At 48.3% G+C, this 22,737-nt stretch overlaps 1 protein-coding gene across 1 annotated transcript in view; it reads right to left on the bottom strand.

The window, feature by feature from the left end:
• Positions 1 to 22,737, bottom strand: part of sox5 (SRY-box transcription factor 5) — a 114,350-nt gene that overhangs the window by 7,404 nt on the left and 84,209 nt on the right. Inside the window, exons 4-5 of the mRNA XM_080207802.1 lie at positions 19,421 to 19,535; positions 16,471 to 16,644 (exon numbers count right to left, since the gene is read on the bottom strand). Of these exons, the coding sequence (XP_080063928.1) occupies positions 16,471 to 16,644; positions 19,421 to 19,535 (289 nt within the window). The remainder of the gene's footprint in view (positions 1 to 16,470; positions 16,645 to 19,420; positions 19,536 to 22,737) is intronic.

Below are 22,737 nucleotides of genomic sequence, written 5' to 3'. Positions count from 1 at the left end.
TGTAATGATGCAAATTAGCAGCTTATAGACAAGATGAACTGCGTGACCTTTGTAAACTAATGCAACTGAACTGACAGGAAGTGAAGCAAAATGGTCCATTGAATTCTACCAAGGAGGAGTCGCAGGACTGCATTGAGCCAAGCTGGATGGGGGCCTTAAAGGGGAGGATTGGGACAATGTTTTGGGGAGTGGATTGGGGTGGGGGGGAGCGAGGGATCCATCCTGGGTTTGGGATCCAAGAGGAAACAAAATCAATGGTGAGGTGGACTTGAAATAGAATGTTGTAGGATCCCTGCGTGCAGAAGAAGGACATTCGGCCCATCGAGTCCGCACTGACCACAATCCCACCTGGGCCCCATTCTCGTAACCCCACACATTTACGCTGGCAATCCCTTGAAACCAGGTTCAATTTAACGTGGCCAATCCACCTAGCCCGCGCGTCTTTGGACTGTGGGAGGGAACCGGAGCATCTGGAGGAAACCCACGCAGACACGGGGAGAACGTGCAAACTCCACACAGACAATGACCCGAGGCTGGAATTGAACCTGGGTCCCTGGTGCTGTGAGGCTTCCACTTAGAAAGGAAACCAGAACTAAGAGGACACAGCCTCAAAATAAGGGAGGGGGTTCAGTTCAGAACAGAGTTGAGGAGGAACTTCTTCTCTCAGAGGGTAGTGAATCTCTGGAATTCTCTGCCCATTGAAGTGGTGGAGGCTACCTCGTTGGATATGTTTAAGTCATGGGTAGATCGATTTCTGATCAATCAGGGAATTAAGGGTTATGGGGAGCAGGCGGGAAAGTGGAACTGATCCATTTCAGATCAGCCATGATCTTATTGAATGGCGGGGCAGGCTCGAAGGGCTAGATGGCCTACTCCTGCTCCTATTTCTTATGTTAACCACTGTGTCACTGTCCACCCGCTGTGTCACCATGGAGTTGCCTGGCGAGGTGCCTTTAAGAGTTGCTGATCCAGCCAGTCAGTTCCAATGCCTACAGCTTGCATTCCCATCCAACGAAAGGCCAAACTTGTCCTGAGCACAGAGAGGTAACCCCAATTTAAATACTGCAGCAAACATCTCGCCCACTTAAAGTAGAAGGAGCACAGAAAGCAAGTGGCCCTCGTGATCCATTGGGAAAGCCAGACAGTGATTTCCATTAGAAATAGAGGCAGGATGGCCTAGAGGGCTAGATGGCCTCCTCCTGCTCCTATTTCTGATGTTCTTAGGAAATGTAAGGAAAAAAGAAGTCAGCGGTTGGAAATGTACCCGTTCTCCCACCATGGGAATCGGAGTGGGCGAGGGGTGGACCTGCGGGCCATAGAAAGATCCACTGACCCCGGGCAGGATTTTACAGTATCGGGAAGACCGAAGTTGTAAAATCTCACCCAGCAGGCCTGGTGGTAACTGTGGGGAGAGGAACGGTTAATGTTTTGAGTTGGTATGACTCTTCTTCAGAGCTCCGTTTTCATTGCGATGGCACTTGGATGAGTTCCACAAAGGCCACACGTGGTGGATTCTGGTCTCGCTGAGCACCAGTCACTCAGCTGACACCCATCAAAATCATAGAATCCTTCAGTGCAGAAGGAAGCCATTCAGCCCATCGAGTCTGCACCGACCACAATCCCTCCCAGGTCCTATCCCCATAACCCCATGCTTTTACCCTAGCTCGTTCCCCCCCTCCACCGAGGCTAAGGGGAAATTTAGCACGGCCAATCCACCTAACCGGCACACCTTTGGAAATCTTCAGGTTGACAAGTTATCTTTCAACATTGCAATAACAATTTATTTTATGTAGTGCCTTTATCATAGAATCCCTACAGTACAGAAAGGGGCCATTTGGCCCATTGAGTCCACACCTACCACAATCCCATCCAGGCCCTACCCCCATAATCCTGACATATTTACCCGCTAATCCCTCCAACCTACGCATCTCAGGACACTAAGGGACAATTTTAGCATGGCTAACCTGCACATCTTTGGACTGTGGGAGGAAACCGGAGCACCCAGAGGAAACCCATGCAGACACGAGGAGAATGTGCATACTCCACACAGACAGTGACCCAAGCCGGGAATCGAACCTGGGTCCCTGGAGCTGTGAAGCAGCAGAGCTAACCACTGTGCTACCGTGCTGCCCCACGGTAAAACAAATTGAAGGAGGTGATAGCTAGATTTTTAATTAGTAATGGGATAAAGGATTATGGAGAATGGGCAGGAAGGTGGACTTGAGATAGAGATGAGATCAGCAATAATCTTATTGAATGACGGAGCAGGCTTGGGGGGCTGAGTTGCCCACTCCTGCTCCTTATTCTTATGTTAAAACGCTGTCCCAAGGAACAGTACTTGGACGAGAAATAGGTATGGCCAAGGATAGGACCTTGGATGAAATCAGAGGTACCAGCAGGGCAGCAGAAGCCATTGAAAGTGATTGTCTAATTCATCATCAATGACATTACTTCATAAACTGTCCAGAATGATCAAGGGCAAGTGCTGGGAGCTAGCAGCACGTAGATGTACGGGGATGTGAAACCAACTGTGTGGCTCTTATTGTCCTGAGTTACCTCGATTATATTCCGGAGGTTTTCCGAAATCAGCTTCCGGAAGAGTTGTTGGAAGACAAAAGAGGTGACGAAGAGGAAAGCTGCCATTTGGCTGGCGTGATCCAAGAGGAATGGAAGCCTGGAAGAGGCCATCTTGGTTTTTGCATCCCCCAGGGCAGGGTTAGAATCATAAAATCCCTGCACTGACAACAATCCCACTCTCTCCCTATAACCCCAGATATATACCCTGCTAAACCCCCTGACACTAAAGGGCAACTTAGCATGGCCAATCAATCTAACCCACACATCTTTGGAGTGTGGTAGGAAACTGAGAGGTTTCCTTTGTTACCATTATCATAGAAACCATACAGTGTAGAAACAGGCCATTCAGCCCATCGAGTCTGCACCCAACCACAATCCCACCCAGGCCCTACTCCCAATTTCCCTATATATTTACCCGCTAATCCCTCTAACCTACACATCTCAGAACACTAAGGGGCAATTTTAGCACGGCCAATCAACCTAACCCGCACATCTTTGGACTGTGGGAAGAAACCGGAGCACCCAGAGGAAACCCACGCAGACACGAGGAGAATGTGCAAACTCCACAAAGAGACAGTGACCCAAGCCGGGAATCGAACCCAGGTCCCTGGAGCTGTGAAGCAGCAGTGCTAACCACTGTGCTACCGTGCCTTCCCTACAGACAGAAGGTTCTTTTTCCATTATCCTGGTACAATAGCAATACCAGAACCACTAAATTTAGGAATTACCCAGCAATCTCTCAGCTTCATGCAGTTACTAGTCATGGTGAAGTGTCCCAGATGATTATAGACCACATGCTCCTTTGAGGGGGAGAGTTGATATAACCTGAGGATCACCACGCTTCAGGCGAGGGGCAAGGCTATGAAGGCTGGGCCCTCACTGATGACCTCAGCCGATACGGGAATTGAACCCACGCTGTTGATTTCGTTCTGCATCACTAACCAGCTGTCCGGCCAACTGAGCTAAACGGATCCACTTATGCCATTACTGGGGGTGCCTTAAAAAGCTCTCCGACCAAAATATGTGTTTCTATTGCTGTCAGAGGCTATCCCTCTCATTAGGAGTCCTGTATCTAAAGTTCCACTCAAAAACTAGTGTAACGACGTCCAGTTACAAATTGATTCCCCCGTCCCTCCAACAGTGCTCTCCCCCACCCCAGGTTTTCTTTTTAACTTCACCCAGTCAACGAGAGTTAGCATTGCAGCCTCACAGTGCCAGGGACACGGGTTCGAATCCTGACACAGTGCGGAGTTTGCACATTCTCCCCGTGTCTGCGTGGGCTTCCTCTGGGTACAGGGGTGCACAAACCGCAAGGGTCAGGATTTTTCCCTCCGTCCGCACCTTGTCACATCTCAGCGGGCAGTGCGCAGGGCAGCAGAGCCCTTCCCGAAGATGGCGCTGGATCAGCTTTCGGCAGCCGTTCTTGCGTCACACGATGTAACTTGGCTGTTCAGTGTTAACAGCGCAGGCTGCCACATTAAACTGTCGACTGCATTTAGTGCACCACCTGCTCCCACCTCCACAGTGCGTCTCAGGGGTGTCGCCAGGCAGACTTCCTCTTGGACGCCCCAACGGAGTCCTTGAGGCAGCTTTGAGTGGCTGACCTTCTGGAGGTCTGGGCACTTCCACCGCCTCTGCCCCTTCTTACGCACAGATTTCCTCCCAACCGGCGAGCCAGCCTTAACCATTCCCTTCTCAGTGTTAAACGAGTTAGCGTTTGCTGCTTGAACGCAGCAACCGTTTCTTGCCGTTTGCCGCAGCGTGAAGGGGAGGGCCCAACCTTTTGCGAGGATGGAGTTCACCTCAGGATGTTCCCGAGCGTGTCACGATTACGTGCTCTGGAAGCCGATGTAGAAAATGTGAGCGCGGCCAGCTCACAGTCAGCAACGTGTTAACGGCCAGAGAATGGCCAGAGTGAACGAACAAAGAACAATACAACACAGGAACAGGCCCTTCGGCCCGCCAAGCCTGCACCGCTCACGCGCCCAACTCGACCATTCGTTCGTATCCCTCTATTCCCTGCTCCGGCCTTTCACATCCCCCAGCGAGAACAGAGAATTTGGCGCTCAGTCAAAACTCCATTCACTGCGGCGGGACTGGAGAATCCCAGCCATGGCCGAGATTGGAGAATTCCAGCCAACATGTCACCGTGATGTTGGTTGAGCAACAAATTGGGCCACCGGCAAGACAATTTAGCAATAGTATCCTGCTTTCCTTCAAAAGCTGCAGAATTACAGGACTGCGGCAGTGCAGGAGGAGGCCATTTGGCCCATCCTGCCGGCACTGTATCTCCGAATGAGTAACCTAGTACCATTCCCATCCGCCGGCTCCCTGCAACCCTACACATTCTTCCTTTTCAGACGATAGTGTCGTGGATCCTATGCAGCCACCTGAGGAGAGCAGGTTAGCATTGCGACAGGAAGACTGTGTCGCGCCTCTGACAGTGCAGCACTCTCTCAGCACTGCACCGAGCTCTCAGCCTAGACTGTAGTAGACCAAGAACTTTCTGACTCAGAGGCAAGATTGCATGGCTGAAATACCACGAGGGGTTTTGCACTTTGGAGAGGCTGTGTTAGCACCGAAAACTCCCAGATCAGAGCAAAACTTTCAACTGAAATGCTTGCCCCTCTACTCGAGTAAGAAACCGCAACATCCAGGCAAATGATAGACTCCCTACAGTGCAGAAGGAGGCCATTCAGCCCATCGAGCCTGCGCCAACAACAATCCCACCCAGGCCCAATCCCTGTAACCCCACATATTTACCCTCAGCTAGTTCCTCCGACACTAAGGGGCAATTTTGCACGGCCAATCCATCTAACCTGCACATCTCTGGACTGTGGGAGGAAACCGGAGCACGCAGAGGAAACCCACGCAGACATGGGGAGAAGGTACAAACTCCACACAGACAGTGACCCGAGGCTGGAATTGTACCTGGGTCTCTGGCGCTGTGAGGCAGCAGCGGTAACCACCGTGCCACCGTGCTGTCTATCTGACACATAGAATCCCCCTTCCATAAAACAGCTACCAAGATCCTCGGCCCAGGGAAAGCCACCTATCCCCGACACATAAGAACATAAGAACATAAGAAATAGGAGCAGGAGTAGGCCAACTAGCCCTTCGAGCCTGCCCCGCCATTCAATAAGATCATGGCTGATCTGTCGTGGCTCAGTTCCACATTCCCGCCCTCTCCCCATAACCCTTAATCCCCTCGCTTATCAAAAACCCATCAACCCGCGTCTTAAAAATATTTAGCGAGGCAGCCTCCACCACCTCAACGGGCAGAGAATTCCAGAGATTCACCACCCTTTGAGTGAAGAAGTTCCTCTTCAACTCCATTCTAAACCGCCCCCCCTTTATCTTGAGGCTGTGCCCCCTAGTCCTACTGTCCTTTCTGAGCGGGAAGAGTCTCTCCACCTCTATCCTATCCATCCCATTCATCATCTTATACGTCTCAATGAGATCTCCCCTCATTCTTCTAAACTCTAATGAGTACAAGCCTAATTTATTCAGCCTCTCCTCATAGCTCAACCCCCTCAACTCCGGTATCAGCCTAGTAAACCTCCTCTGCACTCCCTCCAAGGCCAAGATATCCTTGCGTAAGTACGGCGCCCAAAACTGCACACAGTACTCCAGCTGCGGCCTCACCAGTGCCCTGTACAGCCGCCCACTTTGAGTGGTGATCCATCTCCTCCACACAGTCTCAGTGACTCCTTCAAAGCTCGACCAGAGTTGGACACTTGCGTTAATATGTTTATTATGAAGAATTATTAGTCACTTTACTCCTGGCCAACATCCTTTCCATCTCTCCCCTTCCAGCCTCCAAAAATGAATAATTTCCTGGAGGATCTTCTGAGGGTTAGAGTCATGATGAGACAAGTCTGTGACCAGGCTCCTCTGGCATGGAAAACATTGCGCACGGGCCATAGGAGGCGTCCTCAGCCTCAAGAATGTAGTGGGTGCCCCACAGGTAATGGTCCCCGGCCACTCTACGATACCTGATGGAAGCATGATGTGTGTGAGGCAGCGCTGGCCTCCCAGGTTTTGCACGGTGAGCAGTATTGGAGGCCCTCAATGAGATCACTGCCTCACAGGGCCTCGCTCGATGAAGCCTACCTCTTGTGAGCACACAGCTGCCCTTCACCATCCATCCAAACTGCCAGAGCTACAACAGTGACCCCTTTGTCTGACGCTGCTCGCTTCCTAATACACACTCACCAAGAGAAAGGAAATGAACAAATGGACCAACGTTTTCTTTTAAAAAAAAGAGCAACCCATCAATCGAAAATATCGAGATCAACATTCACGCGACTAAATTCAGAAGACGTTCTCCTTTTTGTGTTGAGCGTATTTAATTCGGTAGCTGTTTTATTTTGGAGCTGTTCCTTCAGTTTTGCCACATGTTGGCTTTATGAATCTCCAGTGAATAAGGGTGAATTCTGCTTTTATAATATCCCTTCCTGTTTCTTCTGGTCACTGTTTAATCAATTTGTGTTCATCTCTGTCTCTTTTATCTCTGGGGCTAAATGTCTTCCAGTTGCAACATGACAGTCGTAGAACAACAATAACAATATGCATTTATATAATGTCTTTAACATCGAAAACCTGTTCCCCAAGAGCGTAATCAGACTAACTGCTGACTGAAGGCCACCTAAGGAGATATTATTGGGGCAGGGTATCTAAAGCCTGGACACAGAGGTGGATCTTAAGGAGCAGCTTAAGGAGAAGAGAGAGAGAGATATGGCATGGTGTAGGGCTTAAGGGGGGGTAATGCCAGAGTTTATGGCCTGACAAACTAGGAGGAACGGTTGCCACTGTTGGAGTGAGGAAAGTTTTAAATTTAAGTTTATTTATTAGTGTCACAAGAAGGCTTACATTAACACTGCAATGAAGTTACTATGAAAGTCTCCAAGTTGCCACATTCCGGCGCCTGTTTGGGTACACTGAGGGACAATTTAGCCTGGCCAATGCACGTAATTAGTACGTCTTTTGGACTGTGGGAGGAAACCAGGTCACTGGGGAGAACGTGCAGACTCTACACAGGCAGTGACCTAAGCCGGGAATCGAACCCTGGCCCCTGGTGCTGTGAGGCAGCGGTGCTAACCACCGTGCTGCCCTTGGAGGAACACTGAATTCTCAGAGGGCTGGAGGAGGTTACAGGGATAGGGAGAGGGAGCACACGCAGTACGAACCCCAAACAGCAAAACGATAGAGAGAACAAACTGGCCGACTCAAAAAGGCCAATTTATAGATTAACATCGGTTCTCAAAGCACCCGTCACTCCATGTGCAAAAGCTTATCTACCCAGTATTGAATTTCAACTCCTGTGTAGTCTCGGGAATCTTTGTAATCTTTGCATACTGAAAGAAGCAGCAGAACATCAAGTGTATTCCTTTGGTCAGGAACCATCACAGAATAACTTATTAAGGTGAGATTTTGTTTGTATATTAAGAACTCCTCAGAAGCTTTTTAAAATGTCAGCTGAAGCCCCGAGAGCCTGTGTAAAATGTCAGCCTAATGCACGCACTGCTTTGCACAATAAACCAGTTTGCCGTTCATTGTTCCAGCTCTTTATTGCCGACACAGGTTGCTGTTTGTCGCGCTGTGAAGTTGCTTTCGGAATATGCCTTGCTGCCTCCTTGGGCCCCCACCATTCAGGAACTATCTGATCTCCACCGCTAACCTTCTGATACCTCCTGACTATCGCTATTCCTCTGGAGTGGGATTCAATGTGCTTCCCCAACTTGAGACGACGCGTTTGAAAATCTACACAAAGGCTAAACACACCGAGTCAAACAGGCCCCCACTCTGCGTGTACAGGGCACCTGTAAGTGCTTCCCTGTTGGGAGAATTTGACCGCAGAGTCGCAAGGCCTCACATCGGAGATTGGCTGACCTGCCGAACGGACGCACAGCATTTCCTGCCCAATGGGTGAGATCATTGGTCAGTTAAACTGTGACTGTTGCACATCCCATAAATGCTCGTAGCTTGAGGAGGATTGGTGGAGAGGTCTCCTGATACGCTGAGAGCTGGAGTGTTAAGGTCGAAGCTATTGGTGTCTGAAAAAGGACACACATGAGGAAGAACTCTTTTACGTCAAGGCTGGTGATGTCTGGAATTCGCTGCCTGAGTTCATAGAATCATAGAACCCTACAGTGCATAAAGAGGCCCTTCGGCCCATCGAGTCTGCACCGAACACAATCCCACCCAGGCCCTACCCCCTTATCCCTAAATATTTCACCCACTAATCCCTCTAACCTGCGCATCCCTGGGCACTGAGGGACAATTTCTTAGCCTGGCCAATCAACCTAACTCGCACATGTGGGAGGAAACCGGAGTACCCGGAGGAAACCCACGCAGACACGAGGAGAATGTGCAAACTCCACACAGACAGTGACCCGAGCCGGGAATCAAACCCGGGACCCTAGAGCTGTGAAGCAGCAGTGCTAACCTACTGTGCTACTGTGCCACCCACGTTGGTGGTGAGGCAGAGACCCTAAACTCATTGAAAAAGAACCTGGGTCTGCACCTTAAGCGTTGTAAGAGACAGGCTTATTGGCTGGTTGCAGGAAAGTGGGATTAGAAAGTGTGCACCCTGGTGTGCTCGGGCTGGCATGGACAGGATGGGCTGAATGGCCTCTTTCTATGCTGTGACTTGCCCATGGTTCTGTTCCTGGCACAGCCCATGGGTATCCAGATGCAAGCTTTCCAAGTGTTGGAGCACCTTGTGGCTGTCTTCAAAGTATGTACATGAGGTGGGTGTCCTGCTAAGGGGGGAAGTGCGCCCCCACCCCTCCCAGCAGGACCCAGATAATCGTTTTGTAACGTCTCACTCCTCCTGGCCCTACGAACACAACTCCAAAGGCTGGGGTGTTGGAACAGGCCTGTTCGTCTGGCACAGAGTCTGACCCAAAGTAGCAATCGAGGTCTTAGCTGTTAGAAATCAGGACTATTACCTGAAACAGGTGGTTATTTTGGATGCAGGGGAGGTGATGGTCGAGTGGTATTACCTTTAGACTATCAATCCAGAAACTCAGCTCATGTTCTGGGGACCCGGGTTCGAATCCCTCCAAGGGAGACGGTGGAATCATAATAGAGTGATAGAACCCTACAGCGCAGGAAGAGACCCTTTGGCCCATCGAGTTTGCACTGACCACAATCCCACCCAGGCCCGACCCCCATATCCCTACATACGCTACCCACTAATCCCTCTAACCTAAGCATCCCAGGACTCTAAGGGGCAACTTTAGCACGGCCAATCAACCTAACCCGCACATCTTTGGACTGTGGGAGGAAACCGGAGCACCCGGAGGAAACCCACGCAGATGATGGAATTTGAATTTAATAAAAAATATCTGGAATTAAGAATCTACTGATGACTATGAAACCATTGCTGATAGTCAGAAAACCAAGTAGATAAGAGTCAAGTAGATAAGGTTGTTAAGAAGGCATACGGTGTCTTGGCGTTTATTGGTAGGGGGATTGAATTTAGGAGTCGCAGCGTCATGTTGCAACTGTACACAACTCTGGTGCGGCCGCACTTGGAGTACTGTGTGCAGTTCTGGTCCCCACATTACAAGAAGGATGTGGAGGCTTTGGAGAGGGTGCAGAGGAGGTTTACCAGGATGTTGCCTGGTATGGAGGGGAGGTCCTATGAGGAGAGGCTGAGGGATTCGGGGTTGTTTTCGCTGGAAAGAAGGCGGCTAAGAGGGGATCTTATTGAAACATATAAGATGATTAGAGGTTTAGATAGGGTGGATAGTAATAGCCTTTTTCCTCTGATGGAGAAATCTAGCACGAGGGGGCATGGCTTTAAATTAAGGGGGGGTAGTTATAGGACGGATGTCAGGGGTAGGTTCTTTACCCAGAGGGTGGTGAGGGATTGGAATGCCCTGCCTGCTGCAGTTGTAAATGCGCCTAGTTTGGGGGCGTTTAAGAGATCCGTGGATAGGTTTATGGACGAGAAGGGATTGGTTTAGGTTAGTGGGTCATTGTTTTGTAACTGGTCGGTGCAACATCGTGGGCCGAAGGGCCTGTTCTGCGCTGTAATGTTCTATGTTCTATGTTCTATGTTCTATGTAACCCATTTGGTTCACTAATGTCCTTTACAGGGAAGGAAAACTGTTGTCCTTAGCCGATTTGGTTTACATGTGACTCCAGAGCCATGATGGTTGGCACTCAACTGTCCTCGGGCAACTGGGAGTGGACAATAAATGCTGGCCTAGCCAGTGAGACCCACGTCTCACGAATGAATATAAAATGTAATGAGACGAGGGTTGGGGTTTCCCGCTGCCATTGCGGCTGGACCCACCACGGGAGATTTAGCTGCCAAGGTCCATCAGCTCTCGATGTGACGATGGTAAGCAGATCCCGCCCTGTGACATTGGTCCGCCGAACATTCGCAAAGAGCTCACAAAATTGCTCGCCAAAAGAAACTAGAAATCACACCGAGCTCTGCTTCTTTTAAACAGATGCCATGCAGGTCGAAAGAAAGGCTTCCTGTTTTTCACACAACACCAGCTCTGTGTCTAAATATATCTCTGAATATGAGAAAACAGTCTCCATGAGATCAAACAACACTTTGCTATTTGCTCAGAAGGAATAATACATCATCAGAAAGCCGCTACATTATTCAGTAATAATCCAACACTGATTTCTCACAACTGGTAATGTGATAATACACTTTGTTGCTTTCTTTTTCCTGACTTGCTTACTTTTCACTGAATGTCAGTGTAAGAGAGAACAACCTGTGGGGTAACCTTATTCCGAATGGAAATTAAACAATGAAAGATTCCTGCTAAGTAATCCAAGGTTCAGTTCTGGGGAGCACATTGTCAGAAAGCCCCTCATTAGGCTGAAGACCCTAGTGTGTTCCTCAGTCAACAGCCAAACAAATTATGCCAGAGAACAAAGACCCCGGACATACTCTCTTCCACCTTCTTCCATCGGGAAAAAGGTGCGGAAGTCTGAAAACATGTACCAATCCACTCAAGAACTGCTTCCTATCTGCTGCTATCAGACATTTGAATGGACCTACCACACATTAAGTGATCTTTCTCTTCACCCTAGCTGTAACACTACATTCTAGACCCTTTCCTTTCCTTCTAAGAACATAAGAACATAAGAAATAGGAGCAGGAGTAGGTCATCTAGCCCTTCGAGCCTGCCCCGCCATTCAATAAGATCATGGCTGATCTGAAGTGGATCAGTTCCACTTTCCCACCTGCTCCCCACAACCCTTAATTCCCTTGTCTGTCAGAAAGCTATCTACCTGTGACATAAATATATTCAGCAAGGCAGCCTCCACCACTTCAACGGGCAGAGAATTCCAGAGATTCACCACCCTTTGAGTGAAGAAGTTCCTCCTCAACTCTGTTCTAAACTGATCCCCCCTCCCTTATTTTGAGGCTGTGCCCTCTAGTTCTGGTTTCCTTTCTAAGCAGAAAGAATCTCTCTACCTCTACCCTATCCATCCCCTTCATTATCTTGTAAGTCTCTATAAGATCCCCCCTCAGCCTTCTAAACTCCAACGAGTACAGACCCAGTCTATTTAATCTCTCCTCATAAGCTAACCCCCTCATCTCCGGTATCAGCCTGGTGAACCTCCTCTGTATTCCCTCCATGGCCAATATATCATTTCGCAAATAAGGGGACCAAAACTGCACACAGTACTCCAGCTGTGGCCTCACCAGTACCCTGTACAGTTGCAGCAAGACCTCCCTGCTTTTATATTCTATCCCCCTTGCTGTAAAGGCCAGCATCCCATTCACCTTCTTGATCACCTGCTGCACCTGCAGACTGGGTTTTTGCGACTCATGCACAAGGACCCCCAGGTCCCTCTGCACCGTAGCATGCTGCAGCTTTTCGCCTTTTAAATAATAATCCCTCCTACTATTACTTCTGCCAAAGTGGATAACCTCACACTTGCTAATGTTATGCTTATATTCTCCCCTTACGTACTCCATGATTTGTCTGTATAGCATGTTAGAACAATATTTTACACTGTATCCCAATATACGTGACAATAATGAATCAGTTCGATCCAATTCAAACAGTTGTTTATAAACTCCCATCTCTTGTCTTCCTGAAGCTTGCACACCACACTTCAGTCACTTTGTTAATTACGTGTACACCTTTGTTTCGGTCTTGTGGTGCAGTGGGTCACACCTTTGCTGCCTCTGAGCCAGAAGCTACAGGTTCAAGTCCCACTCTAGGGTTTGATGGTGCACTTATAATGTGGTCAAAAAGATTTGAAATCCTTCCACACGTCAATAGCTAGTGGTAAGAGCAGGAGAGCTTCCTGCTCAGCTATGGGAAGGGCGATGGGCCAGGAAATGGCAAATGGAATTTAGTGTTGGCAAGCGCGAGGTGGTCCACTTTGGTAGGAATAATGGTAGGAAGGACTATTACTTACGGGGCGAAAAACTGCAGCAGGCGACGGTGCAGAGGGACCTGGGGGTCCTTGTGCATGAGTCGCAAAAACCCAGCCTGCAGGTGCAGCAGGTGGTCAGGAAGGCAAATGGGATGCTGGCCTTCATAGTGAGGGGGATTGAATATAAAAGTAGGGAGGTCTTGCTGCGGCTGTATAGGGCATTGGTGAAGCTGCAGCTGGAGTACTGTGTGCAGTTTTGGTCGCTGCACTTACGCAAGGATATTTTGGCCTTGGAGGGAGTGCAGAGGAGGTTTACTAGGCTGATGCCGGAGTTGAGGGGGTTGAGCTATGAGGAGAGGCTGAATAAACTAGGCTTGTACTCGTTAGAGTTTAGAAGAATGAGGGGAGATCTCATTGAGACGTATAAGATGATGAATGGGATGGATAGGATAGAGGTGGAGAGGCTCTTCCCGCTCAGAGAGGACAGTAGGACTAGGGGGCACAGCCTCAAGATAAAGGGGGGGCGGTTTAGAACAGAGTTGAGGAAGAACTTCTTCACTCAAAGGGTGGTGAATCTCTGGAATTCTCTGCCCGTTGAAGTGGTGGAGGCTGCCTCGCTAAATATATTTAAGATGCGGGTTGATGGGTTTTTGATAAGCGAGGGGATTAAGGGTTATGGGGAGAGGGCGGGAATGTGGAACTGAGACACGACAGATCAGCCATGATCTCATTCAATGGCGGGACAGACTCGAAGGGCTGGATGGCCTACTCCTGCTCCTATTTCTTATGTTCTTATGTAAGAGTCTTTACCATCACTATCACTAACTGTGGATTGCAACATTCATACAAAGGTTCACACTGCATCAGAAACCTGGACTCATTGGGTGGAATTTTCCAGACCTGCCCGCCATGGAAATTGTAGCGGGCGGGACACAGACCATGGAAAGTTCCGCTGACCACAATGGGAATTTCTGGCTTTGAGTGCGACCAGAAAATCCTGCTTTCTCAGTGAATTGTAACCACACCTTAATGAGGGTGAGCTCCACAAAGTGAGGCTGATCCTGCCCTCAGCTGGAATTAGGATGACCAGGAAGCCATTGTCGGAAAAACCCATTCTGTTTCACTCATGTCCTTTAGGGAAGGAAATCTGCCGTCCTTACCCGGTCTGGCCTACATGTGACTCCAGAGCCACAGCAATGTGGCTCTCACCTGCCCTCCAAGGGGCAACTGGGGTTGGGCAATAAATGTTGGCCAGTGGCACCCATGTACAAATGAATATTTTTCATTAATATTTTTAAATGAATATCCTTTAACACAGAACCCTACAGTGCAGAAATAGGCTCTTCTGCCCATCGAGTCTGCACTGACCACAATCCCACCCAGGCCCTACCCCCATATCCCTACACACTTTACCCGCTAATCCCTCTAACCTACACATCCCAGGACACTAAGGGGCAACGCTGGCATGGCCACTCAACCTAAACCGCACATCTTTGGGCTGTGGGAGGAAATCGGAGCACCCAGAGGAAACCCACGCAGGCACGAGGAGAACTCCACACAGATAGTGATCCGAGTTGGGAATTGAACCCGGGTCCCTGGAGCTGTGAAGCAGCAGTGCTAACCACTGTGCTACCGTACCGCTAAGCCAATCACTCCACACAGTAGGGTGGGAAAATCAGTAGGGAGAGTCAGCCCCCGTGTCCTTCGCAGTAGCCGCGCACAAAATGGCAACGGCACCTGGACGACTCCCCTTCCTCCTCTGGAGGGCAATTTTCTTCCTCCCTCACGTGGATTGAGAGCAGCACGAACTGGAAATGAAAGCTGACACCTCCAGCGCGTTGAACCAAGGAGGAAGCCTTATGGTTAATCGGGCAGCAGAGTAGGTGAAGAACAACCCTGCCCCGTAACAATTACGCTCGGATCAGTGGAGGATGGCTGGAACTAGGAGCAGCCGGGTAGCAAAGACGGGGAGAGAAAGAGTGAGTGATGGGAGGTACGTCTGAGTTTGTAATCCACCATATGCTGTGCTCCTGCGGACTCAGCTGTCCCAGAGTGCTGGGCGAAGGCCAATCACTTTCCACACAGTCAGGGTGGGAAAATCAGAAGGGAGAGTCAGCCCGGCATCTTTGCCAGTATAACTGCGTACAAAATGGCAATGGAAGATTTCAGCTGCCTAAGCCTTTCAGATCTCAGGCAGTGCTGCCTGCACACAAACACAGCGAGGCAGCAAGATTCCTTCAGGAGGAGAGAACACAGTTCTCAAAGAAGCCAGTTAACCTTCGCATGTTATTATTAGTAGGCTTGCATTAAGGAGTTACTGTGAAAATCCTCCAGTTGCCACGCTCCGGCGCCTGTTCGGGTACACCAAGGGAGATCTTAGCACGGCCAACGCGCCTAACCTTTCGGACTGTGGGACGGAACCGCAGCGTCGGAGGAAACCCACGCAGACACGGGGGGGATGTGCAGACTCCGCACAGTGACCCAAGCCGGGAACCGAACGGTGATCTTTTTTTTGATCTGTTGCGCTGCGTACAGAGATGATCACTCCGCCGTCTCCCTCCCCACCAACCATCACCCCCGCCCGCCCACGCCACCCCCCCATTGTTGGTAGAGTTAAACCACCCCCCCACTGCCCCGTTACATTTCGCAATGAGCCAAAAAAATTCCCAATTAAAGCAATCTTTCGAAAAAAAAAGCGAAGGAAATTAATTAAAACGAACATTACCTACAGATCTTCAGCGGCTGGGCAAGTTATCTCTATTTTGACATTAAGGAGGTTGGTTCTTACTGACAAAATGTAATTTAATTTAGCGAAGTCAAAGAATAAGTGACTCACAAAAAGAATTACATGGTTGTTATCTGTCAGACTGTCAGGAAGAATTACATGGACATTATCATCTTAACAATTCAGGCTGGCTTTTGTCTTCTAAGAGATGTTGTTTTTCTTCACACTTATTAATTAATCACATCTACACATAGCTAATACTCTTCTACCTGACAACGAAACTTCAGACTCAGTGTTGCTAAGTACTGTATTTAATTACAAACTATTAAGCAAAAATGGTCATGATCTTTGGCTTATTTCTGTCATCCCAATTTGATCAATTGTTTCCATGAGAAGAAATAATAAGACAATTACCCAAGACATGGATTTAGTAGGTTTTTTTTTGTTCTTTTACGGGATGTGTTGCCACTGGAAAGGCCAAGAGTTATTGCCCATCCCTAAATGCCCCTGAACTGAGTAGCTTGCTGTGCCCAATTCAGAGGGCAGTTCAGAGTTGAGCACACTGATACTAGTCTGGAATCTCATATCGGCCAGACCAGGTAAGGATGGCAGATTTCCTTCCCTATTAGTGGGCCAGATGCAACAATCGGAAATAGCTTTTCGGTCACAATTACTGAGGCCAGCTTTCGATTCCGAACTTTATTAACTGCGTTCAAATTTCATCAGCTGCCGTGGTGGGATTTGAACTCGCCACCCCAGAGCCAGGTATCGCCACTGTCGCCCCTGAGCCAATCACTTACCCAGAATCTTGCTGATGTTGGAGTTGTGCATGTCGGGGAAGGCTTGAAGGATCTTTCGCCGCTCGTCCTTCGCCCAGACCATGAACGCGTTCATTGGCCGCTTGATGTGGGGCTCGTTACTGCTCCGGCCTCGAGCTTCCCTGTAGATCCTGGGCTCGGACACTCCTGCATTTCCTAGCAGGAGCAGTGAAAGGGGGGGAAAGATTAACATGGTGCACATGAGAGTTTTACCCCTTGCACCCCCTCAGCACTTCACAGGTTTTATCAGTTACAGATCTACAGAAGGAGGTTTAAGGACAATGGGGGTCATTTTTAAGAAATATCTCAAAAGGGAGATGGAAGGATGGGTTTCAGAATCAGGGGTCGAGGTGCCTGAGGGCATTGACCACCAATGCTGAGGTCCAAAGAAATGGGAATACACAAGAGTTGGAGGAGCTCAGGGTAGAATTTTCCAGTCTCACCTTCCATGGGAAATGTAGTGGGCTGGGCTGGACCATGCAGAGGTCCACTGATCTTGGACAGAATCATAGAACCCTACAGTACAGAAAGAGGCCCTTCGGCCCATCGAGTCTGCACCGAACACAATCCCACCCAGGCCTTACCCCCCCCCGTAGCTCCACATATTTACCCGCTAATCCCTCTAACCTACACTAAGGGCAATTTCTAGCATAGCCAATCAAATTAACCAGCACACCTTTGGACTGTGGGAGGAAATCGGAGCATCCGGAGGAAACCCATGCAGAGACGAGGAGAATGTGCAAACTCCACACGGACAGTGACCCGAGCCGGGAATCGAACCCAGGACCCTGGAGCTGTGAAGCAGCAGTGCTAACCGCTCTGCTACCGTGCCGATAAAGCCATTAGATAGATGCGTTGGGTGCACAGCCATGTGAGTCAGATATACATGGCAAGTACTTCAGCTTGTTGAAAACGTACGTACAAATAGAGCAGAATTTCAGAAGAAACCAGCATAACACTGACCAGGGCTTTCCAATACTTGACTTTCCTCTTTTCAAATGCGAATGATTCTATTATCTCATAATTCCTCAATGGAGGAAATGCCAGCAACTCCTCTGAAGCCCAGTCCATCAGGCAAACTAGCCTCCCATTCATTGACACTTCTCACTGCCTCGGAAAAGCAGCCAGCATAATCAAGGACCCCACGCACCCCACAGGCGTTACTGCCTTCCACCTTCTTCCATTGGGAAAAAGATACAAAATTCTGAGGTCATGTGCCAACCGACTCAAGAACAGCTTCTTCGCTGCTGCCATCAGACTTTTGAATGGACCCGCGATTAAGCTGATCTTTCTCTACACCCTAATTATGATTATAACATTGCACTCTCTTCTTTCCTTCTCTATGAACGGTATGCTTTGTTTGAGTAATGTGCAAGAAACAATATTTTTCACTATACACTTTTACATATGACAATAATAAATCAAACAATAAATTGGCCAAAAACATCCACAGTTCTTAAGTGATGGTGCAGCAGTACAGGACAAGGTAATGGCCAGTCCCAAACACAAGCTCAAACTTCTACCTCGTAGAGGTATAAGGGTTAATCAAACCAGCTCAGATGATAGTTAACCAGTGATGGTAATGTTGAACCTCCTTCTTTAATCATGCACAGTACACATCACCCAAATGACCTCTAATTCTTCCCCTGAGTCTACATAGAATTACTTAGAATGTAGAGCCCAGAAACGGGCCATTGGGCCCAACTCGTTTATGCTGCACTTGAGCCTCCTCCCATTCATCCTCGTCGAACTCTTTTTGCATAACTCTCGCTTGCCTTCACTTGTCTCCAGCTTCCTGTTAGATGAATTTGTATTGTTGAGCTCACGCACTGCCTGTGGGAACGAGTTCCACATCCTCACCACTCTCTGGCTCAAAGTTTTTTCTGAATTCCCTAATGGATTTGTCGGTGACTATCTAATATTGATGGCCTCTGGTTGTGCTGTTCTACCACAAGAGGAAACTCTCTCCCCCTGTGTCCACTGTATTAAAACCTTCCATAATTTGAAACACCTCTCTTAGGTTAGCCCTTTGTAGAAAAATGCCTGTTCATCCTCCCCTGAGAGGTGTAACTCCTTTCCGGGGAGGAGGGGAGGTGGGGGTGTCTCAGCTTCACTTATCTCCGTTTTCAGATGTACTTCTTGTATGTTGGCCGCCTCTGGCTTCACAGCCAGTGGAAAACAAAAACTACTCAATTCTTTATAGTATCCACTTAAGAGTTGAGTCCCTGTTGAATTCTGGTCAGTGACAGATATGGTCTGTGTGTCCTGCAATTGTTTTATGATCGGACTGGGGGCGGGGGAGAGGGGTTATTACATCTAAAGGGCAAAGGTATTTTTCACCTCCTGTTGCACTCGATCTCAAGTCTCCATTCAGGTCATCACTAGGCTGCTAATTGGTTTCTGCAAACCTCAATAACATGCTGAGCGATTATCATTCACCTGTAGTTTAATAAATACTGGATGCAGAATGCTTTTACCATTCCCACTTACTGTTTACAACTGCTGGTTTGTAAATCTGCACTGCAGCAAAGATGCCTTTTCTATGCTGCGTAGATCTCATTTCCTCTCCTTGCTACTCATGATGGAAATGAAGGCTTAAAACATTCAATTTTGCCATTATACCTTTTCAAAGAAATCTCACCATAAGTTACTGCAAGACTATTTCTTCCGCTAGAGCCTTCTCTTTTTCCCTTTCTTTCTCTTTTTTCCTTTTCTCTTTCTTCTCTCTTTCTCTTTCTTCTCTCTTTCTCTTTCCCTTTCTACGGCCTTCTCTTTTTCCCTTTCTCTTTCTCTCTTATCTCTTCCATGCTGACAGAAAGACCACACCATTAGATCTCTCAGGCAAGAATGAAAGACACGTGCTTTGTAAACTTGGAGTGATGTTATCCTTACATTGAATGAAACCACATTAACAATGATAAAGGGTGCTGACCATCTGAATCTCCGCCCACGCTAAAATCCACCATCGCATGTCCGAACTTCCCATCTTCTGGTCGCTTCTCAGTCAGGTGCTGGGCAAGACTCTCCAAAGAAGTTTTCTCGTGTACCTGAAAAATGAGAAGTGCCCGTTTACAACCAGAAGTTTTTTGAAGTTTTTTTTTAAAGTTTAAGTTTATTTATTAGTGTCACAAGGAGGCTGACATTAACACTGCAATGAACCTCATGTGAAAAGCCCCTAGTCGCCACACTCCGGCGCCTATTCGGGTACATTGAGGGAGAATTTAGCTTGGCCAATGCATCTAACCAACACATCTTTCAGAGAGTGGGAGGAAAACCAGAGCACCTGGAGGAAACCCAGGCAGACACAGAGAGAATGTGCAAACTCCACACAGTGACCCAGTCCGGGAATCGAACTGGGTCCCTGGCGCTGTGAGATAGCAGTGCTAACCACGGTGCCACCAGAGTAGATGGTGTCAGAATCACAGATGCAATGGCTTTCTCACGCATACCCAGATTGGAAACAATTTCTTCCCTCTCCTATTTGCATTTTAACTAAGCGACTGCTTACAGAATAAAACAGTTTCTTCATTTGTTTTGCACTTGTTTAATTTTTCTTGGCACGCAAAGTCAAGGCTGTATTTGTGGTCCACTGCTGCCTCACAGTGCCTAGGACCCGGGTTCAATTCTGGCCTCGGGGGTGACTATGATGTGGAGATGCTGGCGTTGGACTGGGGTAAACACAGTATGAAGTCTCACAACACCAGGTTAAAGTCCAACAGGTTTATTTGGTAGTAATCCCACAAGATTTCGGAAACAGTGTTGCTTCGTCAGGTGTGTGAAGAAGGAAACCTCGAAAGCTTGTGAGTTTACTATCAAATAAATCGGTTGGACTTAAACCTGGTGTTGTCAGACTTCTTACTGTGTTAACCCCAGTCCAACACCGGCATCTCCACATCATGACTATTTCGAAGGGCAGGGGAGTTACACCTGAGTCAATGATTATCCTTCAATCAACATCAGGAAGGCAAGTTATCTGGTCTGCCTTGTTATCCCTTAAAGGGACAACAACCGCTCCCAAGTTAAGTTTAATTATTAGGGCCACAAGTAGGTTTACATTAACACTGCAATGAAGTTACTGAGAAAATCCCCTAGTCGCCACACTCCGGTGCCTGTTCGGGTACACTGATGGAGAATTTAGCATGGCGAATGCATCTAACCTGCACGTCTTTTGGATTGTGGGATGAAACCAGAGCACCCGGAGGAAACCCATGCAGATACGGGGAGAATGTGTAAATTCTACACAGCCAGTAACCCGAGGCTGGAATTGAACCTGAGGCCCTGGTGCTGTGAAGGCAGCAGAGCTAACCACTGTGCCACCGTGCCACCCTGGGATATTCCTAACCCTAATCCTGGGATATTTAACATGGTCGGTGCAGGCTTGGAGGGCCAAAGGGCCTGTTCCTGTGCTGTAATTTTCTTTGTTCTTTCTCTGCAACTAAAAAACTCAAGCAACAACTTGCATTACATAATGTTCATGTCGTAACAATGAGCACCTCCCAGGAACTTTATCAGACATAACTTGACAATGAGCCACCTGAGGAGATGTTAGAACAGATAGAGTTGGTTTTAGGAACTATCTTAAAAGGAGGAGTGAGGTGGAGAGGTTCTGAGAGTGCAGGAAGGTCTTGATTTTACAAAACGCCTTTCACAATCCTGGAATTGTCCCAAGGTGCTTGGCAGCCAATGCAATCCTTTTGAAGTGTCGTTGCTGTTGTAACGTAGGAAAAATGACAATGAATTTGCACACATCAAGCAACCTCAAAGAGCAATGAGATAGTGACAAATAATCTGATGTCGACTGAAGCGTTATTCCTGGGATGTAGAGTGGGATTTTCCAGCCCCGGCTGCCGGCAGGATCTTCCAGTCCTGCTGAAGTTGACCCCCCCACCGCCAACCCTGGTGGATTCCCCGCCCGCAGGGCGGTTAAGCTATACATAGACCTGCGGACTTCAGCGGGTCTGGAAGATCCCGCCAGTGGCCGACGGCTCGCCACATCCGTCACGGGAAAACCTATGGGCGGGGGGGCGGGCTGGAAAATCCTGGCTGCCAGTGATTAAAACTGGGCACGTGGGAAGGAATCTCTGGTCCGGCTGCGGTGAAGGAAGGCTTGGCTGAGCGCCAAATTCTCCGTCCTCGCTCGCAGCGGGGTGTGAAGGGCTGAAAAATCCCAGCCTCCTCGTTGGGAGAACGGGGTGGGTGTCTGGTCAATTGTACCCCTGGCCAAGTGATTGGGCAGGCCAGTGTCACAGAGCAGGGGGGGGAAAAAATCCAACCTCCCTTCCCCACTGTCAGCTTAGATTAAAACTGACCTCGCACATGATGCGTTGCACATTACATACTTCTCAGAACGGCTGACTGTAGCAGAGACTGCTGGTGAGAACAAATACAAGAGGGAAGGATATCAAATAAGCATCAAGTGCCACTTTCAATTAAATCCTGTTACTGTTCTCCTTCGCTGTTAGGTATTTAAGGAAACAATTACAGGCACAGCCTGTGCAACTGAAATTCAGATTCCGACAGTTGTCTTCCTCTAATTGTTTGTAGGTTCAGAGGATGAAGGAAAATTAGCATTAATACCTGGGGAAAGGAAAATTATGTCGCTGGATTGGAACTTGCACATGCTTTTAGATAACACACTTTTCGACATGCTTTTAATGATCCCACCCTGGCAGATGGCAGGCAAATAAATGGAAAGACACGAGTGATGAAAAATAAATGTTTCCTCATTTAATGGACAATACAAAATGATCTGTGCGCATTGTAAGGCGAAGTGACAAGTGCTGTCAGAGCGAGGAAGACGATAAACATTTCATTAATATGCAGTTCATTGTGTTTTATTTATAAAGTCAGGTTATTTTTAAATAAAGAAACATAGATCGCTCTCCACGTTATGCCGTGTGGCTCTCCAGTCTTCGCAGCCTCTGCTCAAACTGAACTGCCTTCCCTTTAAGGAATCGCGCCCTTCTATTTATTGCCAGCTGGGACCACTCCATTCCTGGCCAAGTTAAGGACATTTTCTGAAACCACCTCCCCCCCTTTCAAAAGAGAGAGTTCAAGAAAACGATAGTAGTTTATGGTTGCATCAATAATTCAATCGCATCTTAATAATTTAACGCCGGATATACAGGTGGGTTTTAAATATGCATGAGGCCAATAACGTTTAAAAAACATTGTACCCCCAATTTGTCGAAAGCATACAGCTTTCTCACATGATATCGGTGTAGAAATGTCAAATAGGCACAAGGACAC

Source organism: Carcharhinus amblyrhynchos, chromosome 19, assembly GCF_965287045.1.
Source record: "Carcharhinus amblyrhynchos chromosome 19, sCarAmb.v2.hapA, whole genome shotgun sequence".
Lineage (NCBI taxonomy): Eukaryota > Metazoa > Chordata > Chondrichthyes > Carcharhiniformes > Carcharhinidae > Carcharhinus > Carcharhinus amblyrhynchos.
This window is presented reverse-complemented; position numbering and strand designations above follow the sequence as displayed.